At 37.8% G+C, this 9,684-nt stretch overlaps 1 protein-coding gene across 2 annotated transcripts in view; it reads left to right on the top strand.

Moving 5' to 3' along the window:
- Positions 1 to 1,851: 1,851 nt before the first annotated feature.
- The window catches only part of pou2af1 (POU class 2 homeobox associating factor 1), a 67,744-nt gene continuing 59,911 nt past the window's right edge, over positions 1,852 to 9,684 (top strand). Inside the window, exon 1 of one of the 2 annotated variants that reach the window (XM_015053941.1) lies at positions 1,852 to 1,919. In XM_015053941.1, the coding sequence (XP_014909427.1) occupies positions 1,904 to 1,919 (16 nt within the window). In that variant the 5' untranslated portion in view covers positions 1,852 to 1,903. The remainder of the gene's footprint in view (positions 1,920 to 9,684) is intronic. The other variant, XM_015053942.1, reaches the window with a different exon arrangement.

Here is a 9,684-nt window from a genome sequence, read left to right as displayed (position 1 = left end):
AGTACTTTTGATGGTACAATTTTGGTGCACGTGACAAAAAGTGTTTCCTTTTTTGAGCCCTGGTTTGTATGTTGGGTAAGGTAATTGTATTTATATAGCACATTTTCAGCAACAAGGCAATTCAAAGTGCTTCAAAGTGTTGTGGAGTTGTGCTGAATATTCATAAAGCTACTTCAGGAAAGTGTTGCGTATTTATTTTTGGAGTGACGGCAGACTACACCCAATTTTTAGAAGAGGCCACTTTTTTGATGTCCACTCCCAAGATGTTCACAGGTGTCTATGAGGTGGGTGTTCATCCACCACTAGCTCGTTGGATCTACCAGTGTTGTTGGTGCCAGTCCACAAAGTCCTGAGCCCACTATCTGTCGTCTGAGTCATTAGAGTCACCTTTTGAGGGGAAGCTTGTATGAAGAACTCCATCATTTCCCACCAGCTTTTATCTGAGCACTAATGAGAGCATCCTGGCTCATACTTCACATCTTGAGACTGCAATAGTAGTTTTTCTGACAGGAATACTGCAAACTTTGGTAGGAAAGGCATAGAGAGTCATGAGGTTCCTCACCCCTTTGGTGAACAGAATGCTAATCATATGTTAACATATTAAGCCGATTTATCAGACTTAGTCTTTCGTGTGTAGTTTCAGCGCATATCTCTGAAACCACCCAATGTTAACTACACATCTCTTAGATAAAGCGTTTAACACTGCTCAAAAACAGACAATAGCTGCATGTCCATTACAAATGTAAGCAAGACTTTGATGATATTTTGCTAATGTCAAAAATATAAAAATTTTGCAATTGTGGTGTTTCTATTAAATATGAAACAATTAAAATCACACATGAATATGTGTGTTCTAGCGATAATTAACTTAAAACATTCTGCACCATCATCCTTCCACTACTTCCTGTCTTCTTCTTCTTGGTGTTTTCCACCAGTTGTAACATGGGGTTGCTGATCACAACTCATGTGAAGTGAAAAAGTGTTTCCATTGCAGTTTGGTGAAATAAAGTATTTTCAGTGTAGCCAGAAAACAATTTCATCCCAGCACAAAAAACCTTTTCTTTTATCAAAAAACTTTTTTTTTTTTAATTGGCATGTTTCCATTAAACAAATTTGTTTTTGTAATTACAATTTGTGCATTTATTATGTCTGTCCGTCTCTGTCCTTGGGCAAGACACAAGACTCCTGGTGGTGGTCAGAGTCCCGGTGCCTTTGAAAGGCAGCCTCTCCTTTGTCAGACTGTGGCCTCTATCCAGTATGTGAGTGTGTGTGTGAATAGCCAAATAACTGAATCTAGTGTGAAGCTCTTTGGGGTCCTATGGACTTGATAATGGACTATACAAGTACAATCCATTTACCATTTTACTATTGAGCATTTTATGGTCAATGAGCACTGGTGACGCTTTTTTCTCTGCTGACTAATACAGACATTACTCATAACACTCAGTCTGGAACTGTGTTCTGTTTGCATTCATTAACATCTTTAGTTTTTCATTTCTATTTTTGCTGCTATTTTTCAAAAGCCCTTCTTGAGGAAACTGAAATTCTGCCAACTTGCCAAGATTAGACAACCAGTGAAAGGATGTACGTAAAAGAATATTTGTTTAAAGGCTGTTTCATTCACTATTCGTTCACTGTTACATTATTTTTTAACATTTTTAAGCCATGCATCTTTTTCTTTAGCTCTGTTTCTCCATGAACGTTTCTGATCTGTAGTTGTTTTTTGTCAGCTTGAACTGCATGAAGACTGAAACTTGGTACAAGGGGGAGACCTGTGGTTAGAGAAACTGCAAAGTCCCTGGGGGTTGTTAGCCAGATACAGGCTGTTATAAAGCACGTCAGTCATCCCGCCACTTTGATTTTCTTCAGTTTAACTGTTTGATATTTTGGCCAGATAAACAATATGCACTGGGAAAAATGTAAGTACACCAATCTGTTTCTGCTTCACCTTTGTAATGTACACTAATTTGTCATAGCCACTTGTTCATCGATAGCTGAGCAGAGTAGAATCTTTTTGTTGTACTTCTTTAAAAATGTTGAACTTTGTGTACTTGGGCAACGAGAGAATAAGAGTGTCATAGAAAGTGTAAATCTTTTAATATCATTCATCCACATTTTTGCATCTTTTGGTCATTTTTGAGACATTGTTTGTTACAAGGCACCTGGCTAAGAAATGCAGAAGCATTTTATTTGTACATGGTTTTGACATTTCTAACCCATATTCTTCTGACTGGGTTTATCTGTTAGACATTGACGTTCATGTCAAACCATGATTCAGAGTTTTGGTGCTTGGATCAGAGAAATGTTATGATTATGACCCATGTTTTCTTATCATTACAAATAATTTGAATTTAAAAGGCATCTCCAAGCCGTCCTGCAGGTGGATAGCAACCAAAGACATTCACACACAAACATATATATGCACAATGCTAGTGATTGTGATGGGGGAAAAAAGAAAGACATCTTTTCCTGTTGTGGAACTGTGTTGGGACCAGTGCCTAAGCTGTTGCGTGCCACCCTTTTGGAAAGAGGAAGGGTATCTTTTTAAAGCTCACTGTGTGTTACCATTGGGCTGTAATCTTGATATGCAAAATGCAGTGTGAGGCCCCCACCGCAGTAAAAGGCTGCACATCTGGAGAGCTTCCTCTTTTGTGTTGATTGACTCGGTGTGCATGTACAGCGATGATTGTTTGCTGGTGTGTGCTCAAGTGTAATTGTCTGAAACAGACAACACTGTCTGCTCAAACCTCTTGTAACCTACTGGGAGCTTTCTTGACTTGGAGCTTCTTGGATATTTCAGTCACTTTTTTTTAATATGTGAATCAAAAGTGTCAGTAGAAGGAACTAGATTTCTTGACTTTTAACATATGTTTGTATTAATGATACTGGTTTTACTGGTGTTGTGAAACATTCAGCTCAGTAAGCACCACACCCTTGTTTGAAGCCCACTCCTGTAGTGCTTTGCCAGGAATCCTTACAGTTTCTTTGTGTATGTTGGCTGCTGGACAACCTCAGAGTTCTGCAGAAATTCATTTTGTGTTTGGGGATAATTACATGCCAGCAGAAACCAGAGAAGTGTTTCGTCGAAAGAGATAAAAATAAACATTTGGTGATTTGGAATAAGTTTAAAAGCTGTTTTAATCCTGAAGTCAATATTTAAATCAGATATAATAAAACTGAGCTCAATGCTTTTAACAAGATTTCCCAGTAAGATCATTTTAAGCTCCAATAACTTTCAAAATAAAAATAAAAATAACAATTCATTCTTGAGATTTGATAAGGTTTGTGTATGGGGGAATTTTACTGTCATAAGTCGAGAGCACTCATTTTCAGTCTGAAAGCAGGACTTCATGTCTTTGTTCTCAAAACTTGTAATGTTTGTACTCAAAACTTCTGCTCTCTTTCAGATATTCTCTGTTTTCTCTCAAACCTTTCGCGCTCAAAACTTCTCTGCTCGGATCAAATCTCTGCTCCTAAACCTCTCTGCTCGCTTGTGAATTCTTTTCTGCTCTCTCTCAAAACAAAAACTACTGTCACCTGGCAACCTCTCAGCCAATAGAATGAAAGTGTTATACTGGGTGCGTTTGTTTCCTTCTAGTGGATGTACCTGTGTGGCTGCTATTAAATGTAATAGAATCCATATGGTAGCAACAGCTTTTCTGTGCCGCCCACTTGATGCAGGAAGAATCAATGTCAGCTTTCTGCTTTCTATCAGTGATTGCCAAAAGGCGATCACAAACTTTAAATATATCCAACTGCAGCGAGTTACCGCGTTCACCATGTTTAACACTCTCTGCTCTGATGTCATCCACATCATTCTGTGTAAACTGCAGGCTGGTTCCAAAGTAATACAATAAATTTGCAGGAAAAAAGTGTTTATGTACATAAAATCTGTTTTCAATAACATTTGATTAGAAAATGGAGGCCTTCTTCAATAATTAATGGAAAAACATGTAGTGGTAATGCAGCGAAGAAATGCCTTTTATAATGTTTCTACAGGTATTCTGACGTTTTGTCTTTGGTGAAGAGCTCCAAGTTTTTGAGATTGTCAACCTCCTTTGTTGTCACCCTAATCTTTAGCTCCCTCCACAGTTTCTCAGACAGGAATTTGGTTGAACCCCTCTAAAACATTGACAGTGCTTCCAGTCTGAATGAACATTATAGTTGATTTTAAAAAAAAACTTGAGCTTGAATCTGCTTTGTGTATGAATAATAGTTTTTTTTTAGCTTAACTAAATAAAACTGACAGAAATGGCGGTTTAAAAGTGATAAATTATGGGTGGAAGGGCTTCACCAGGGAATGAAGTCAGTCATGTATCATTAAATGATTTTAATACCAGCTGCCTCTTTTCTGGTCTGCAAACACGGAGAGGAACCTCTTTAACACGGAAACAACACAGAAGCCTATCCAGCTTCACTACTGACAAATAAGACATTTCCATGCTTTAGTTTGGTGTCACAGCAGGTCTCATGAATTTTGATCATGAATGAATAGTCATGTATTAAGCAATTTAAAACACTTTTATACAGGTTTTCATTCTGGTGTTTTCCCTGACATCATATTGGTAATTGTAACAGCTGCTCAGTTGGGTAAACCTGGTTAGATGTTAAATCAGCTGTAACTCTCTTTTCTATTTTCCCACCTATGCTGCAGTATTCAAAACACACGTTACAGGGGTTTTTAAGGAACATCACATTCTGTCATGTTTTTTGAAGCATGCATCCTGCTTTTCATGTATGTATCTTGCTCTGTGTGTATTCTGGGATAAATGGTGTCAAATTCACAGTGTTCTTCATCAGGACTGGGTATGTTGATCTTCCGTTACATATTAATGAATCAACATTCCATCTTGAATTGAAACTGCAGTTATATATGGCTGTCTTCTAGTGGCAGGGAATTTAAAAGTTCAAGTAAATTAAAAAAGTCATTTGCTCAACAAAAAGGATGTCTCAATGCAGTATCCTTATTTCATGTCTGACTTTATTAAATCCAGACTGTATCTAGCATTCAAGTAGATAGTTTACAAAAATAAATAAGATAGGAAGTTGTGTGTTTTGACCTTCAGCTATTTTGTATTACTGGTACAGAGGGTTAGAGCCCCAGTTAAACAATATTTAACTGAAGTCCTAAAAGGGGTTTTAATGTTTTTATCTTTTTTAATCTTTTTCAAAATCTCTTTCTCACTGTTTTTTCAATGTCACATGCTGTTTTTATTTTAATTATGTAAAGCACTTTGAAATGCCTTGCTGCTGAAATGTGCTATGCAAATAAAATTTGATTGATTGATTGATACAGAAGTGAAAGAGAATGCTTGCATCTTGGTGGTTGTCTGGTTGACATCCAGACAAAAAATAAAAAATTAAAATAATAATAATAATAATAATAATAATAATAATAATAATAATAATAAAATTTAAACAGTGAGGAGAATTGGAACCTTGCAACCATCAGGGGCCATGAGTGAAAAATGGCAGGTTACCTCAGCTCCTGAATGCCAGAACAGCCTCAGGCAAACACAAACCAAACACCTCTACAGAGTAGCCTGAACACCTGACAGAGGCAGGTCAGCAGTCATCACAGGAGCAGCAGTCCCTATCCCAGAGAGGCTAAGCTGAGGTTAGAAGCTGCACAAGACCCTGAAAGCAAGAATGCTCCTGTAGTGGGGAAGGAGAAGCATCTAAAAGCTCCCAACCCCGAGGCATTAGCCGGCAGAGGCAGCTGAGCATACCAAATGCGAGATAAACCCAGGGAGGCCTAGAGTAAGGATTTCCCACTCAAGTCATCCAGTTTAAAACACTGATGTATGTAAGCATTTGATTTCAAAGAACGTTACAAAACGAAACTCTAAAAAATATTACTGATAGAACATTTTTTAGAATTTTTTTTTGTGTCTCCAAAAATGAAACTCTTTGTCCTTGTGCCGGCTTTTTATATTTCTAAGTTAAGTCTTCTTCCTCGCTGGTGTCATTTCAGCCCATCTCGATGCAGGGCAGTTTAACTGGATAATAGTCTTACCAGTTTCAGCCAGCATGTACACCAGGACTTTGGCTTTGGTTCTGGAACCCCAAAACATTTAGCTCAAGTCATGCAATTTAAAACACTGACCAAATGTATGTTAATGTAAAAAAAAAATCTAAGTAATGTTCTTGCCAAATTTTCTGGCATATAACAAATAGAAATAATGTTGATAATTCTAAGCTGAAATAAGAAAAGTTTGGTCTGATTTAACTTCCGATACTTTGAGAAAATGTGTGTATTTCAACACACACATTTAGTAGTACATGTAGTAGAGGTATTTCTCTACTACCAGTACCACATGTCACATATAATTTGTTTTTTAAAAAAAGCTCTATAATAGAGCAGGTTTTCATTTGTTGTAGTTCAGATTTCTGTTTATTCTGTTTGATTTTTCTGAAATGTGGCATTAATATATTTCTTAACAGTTGTCAGGGCAGAGAAAATTGATTGACATTGATTAGTTGTCAGGGCAGGTATTAAAATGTCTGAAATGTACACAATGACAGATGGTTTGGACCTGAAGAAATCAGGTGTGACACCACCTGTTTCCAATGCCTTTCATAAAGATGATAAATTAAGGTGAAATTATGGTTATGTAAAAGTGTGTTTGTACCATTATCTGTCTGTAGACAATCAGAACCCACTTAGTCCCTGGTTGTTCCATGATAAAGACTGCCTCAGTCCGAGACAAAAAGCAACAGGAATGGGACACAAAACATACAGTTGGATGTTTTTTTCTACAGTAGAAAAAATATAACTCTGACTTTCAATACAAACTTATAATCAGCTAAATAAAACTGTAACCATATTTCTACAAGTCTGACAGCAACTAAAGAAGGTAAAGAAGGTGGGGCACATCTATTGGTTGGTAGTATATCCATAATGTTACAGTGAGGTACCAGACTTGTCTTTGCATGGCACAGTATCACATGATATGTTTATTTAAAGTCCATGGAGGCAGATGGAATCTGTCAGAAGACCCTCAGGCTGGCATGACAGAGGTCAAGTAGAGGGCACACAGATCAGTGGGGTGGACCACAAGACTCCGTCGTCTGTCAGAAGAGGAATGCATACAGTCAGTTGTATGATGGCATATTAAGGCAAATGTAGACAGAAAAATTCTGCCAAAAAATCTCAGAAATTCTCTTGGAAAAAACTAGAAAATTTCTGAGTTTCAGGTCAAAAATTATCAACTTTTGTAACTAAGAAATTTCCCGACTTGTCTAGAACATTTCTCAGATTGATCTCAAAACATGTTTTTACTAGCAAATGTGTAACTTTTCAAACTTAGAAATTTCAAAGTTCTTTTCTTGAAATATTTATGAGATTGAACTCAGAATTTCTGAGGTTTTTGGCAGGAATTTACTCCAACTTACTCCAAAGGACTGGGTGCATCGTTGAACATCTGCATATGGTAACTGTTTAGATTGTTCCACTTTTTGCAGGAAAAAATGAAATTGAAAGTACTGCCACTTAGGAGAATTTTTTACATTCAAATGAATGAGCATAAGTTAAGCATTTTTTGTTGTTTTTTTTAATTAAATTCTTATTGTTCACTTGCTGAACAGACTTTAACTCAAATTTTTATTGAATAAGTAACTTAGTTACTGAACTAACTAAGTTTGCAAGTATCAGAACAAAGTCCCGCTAAATTAGTGGTGGTGTCAGTTAAAAAAGTCCCTGTAAATATGGCAAGAAAAATGATGTTGTAACAGATAGATTCCATTAAGTATAATTTACAGGCAATGCTTTTACTTAATCGCCTGCTAAATTATACTTAATGGAATCTATCTGTTACAACATCATGCTTTTCAGTTTTCTTGTCATATTTACCCTAATGACTGGTCACTTCACAGAAGGCATCTAAACCCCTAGAAGGGGCTTTTCCACTAGACTGCTTCTAAGCGCTACAGTTGCAGTCCATGTGGTTCATGGAGTGAGCTTTTCCATATAAATCAGGGCTGTCCAAAGTGGGTTCTGGAGGCCCGGCATCCTGCATGTTTTAGTTCTCTCCCTGGTTTAACACACCTGGATCAGATGATGGCTCATTAGAGGCCTAAGAAGAACATTGACAAGCTGAAAAGGTTGTTACTCCATCAGGGAGAGAACTAAAACGTGCAGGATGCCGGGCCTCCAGCACCAGCTTTGGGCCCCCCTGATTTATATGGTCTGTTCCTTGTTGTTGTGGGCGGCAACTATTGTATTCAATTCTCCGTTGATGTCTACAGCAAAAGAGAACCTTAAGGTTGTAGTTCTGGACTCAAATGAACCCAGATATTTTATCTTATAGAAAGTCATTACTGGCCCAAACATAATGACAAAGACTCAGATGAGTTGATTATTTTTGGTGTACATTTTAATATAATTACATTCTGGCACTTTATTTTCTTAAATGCGCAAACTTTTGGATATGTAATGCAGCCAAAAGATGTAAACCAATAGCCACACTTTAACTTTTTTTTGTCCAAAAAATAAATAAAATTCACATCACAAGCTAATGTTATGTAGTTCTGGTTTTTCACGTCGTCAGCAGAAAAGTGTAGCCCATCAGAAAGCTGACCAGCTTCTTCTTCTTAAGAGCAACGAGCTGTTAGCAGAACTAAATCAAGATCATTTCGCTGCAAAACTTACCACGTGTTCCAGGCGCTGATTGTGATTATTTTCATAACTGCTCCTCCATACTGAGCAGCTCTCTGATAGCAGACGGCATGTCCACACTTCAGAGCTAACCTTTAGTGTTGTTTTGGAGTTGTCAGTGACATAAATCACGAGTCAATCAGCAAAAGAAGTCAACTGTCAATCAAATTGCTTTGGTGCTGTACCTCGATTGGTCCTGCTAGTTCTAACCCTGAAGCAGGTACTGAAGTCTGAGATCAGCCTGGCTGAGCCGCTCCGGATTTGCTAATGGAAAATGACTCTGGCCGAGACGGACCAAGACCGTACTGGTTCAAGGCGGGCTAGTGGAAAAGCACCAAGGAGGGATCCTTACTAGATGACCGAGCCATTTCATTTGGCTTCTCTCGATGTGAAGGAGTGCGGCTCTACTCTAAGTCCCTCCCGGATCACTGGGCTTCTCACCCTGACTCTAAAGAAGAGCCCAGACTCTTTTTGGCTGTTTGTATACATGACCTCGCTCCTTCAGTCAATGAAAAGAACAAGGAAACTAAGCTGAACTAAGCTCATGACCATGAGGGAAGGAACTTATATTTACCGGTAAAGTTCTCTGTTCACCACAACAGACCAGTCCAGTGCCCACTTCACTGCAGACTCTACACCAGCAATCTGCTACTTCTCAGAGCAATGCTGGTAAAAATGTTGCTAAAGGGTTAATAGAGGAACCATGTTGTGATGACTTTCTGAAGGCCGAGTTTCTAGAAGAGCATTTGTTTTTCAATCACATTTCTTTTAAGTCATATTTCATATATATTTATAAATGACTGAAGATAACAGAGTTACTTGAGTGTGCTATAAAATGGCACTATGTGCCTGGAAAATACACAATGCTGCTCCTTTAATGAGGAATTTTGAGGACCGAATCTAATGCACTGCTGGCATCCTCCAATTATGGTACCATGCTGGAATTAACTGACTTATTCCTTAACAAATGTTAGCAGTCTGAATGGACTTATGTTGGACTTTACATAGCTGAGGGCATGTAAATGATT

This window comes from Poecilia latipinna, unplaced genomic scaffold (assembly GCF_001443285.1).
Source record: "Poecilia latipinna isolate Pla-1442-1.1 unplaced genomic scaffold, P_latipinna-1.0 Scaffold1216, whole genome shotgun sequence".
NCBI lineage: Eukaryota > Metazoa > Chordata > Actinopteri > Cyprinodontiformes > Poeciliidae > Poecilia > Poecilia latipinna.
Note: the sequence above shows the minus strand (reverse complement) of the source record. Positions and strands in the feature narration are given on the sequence as shown.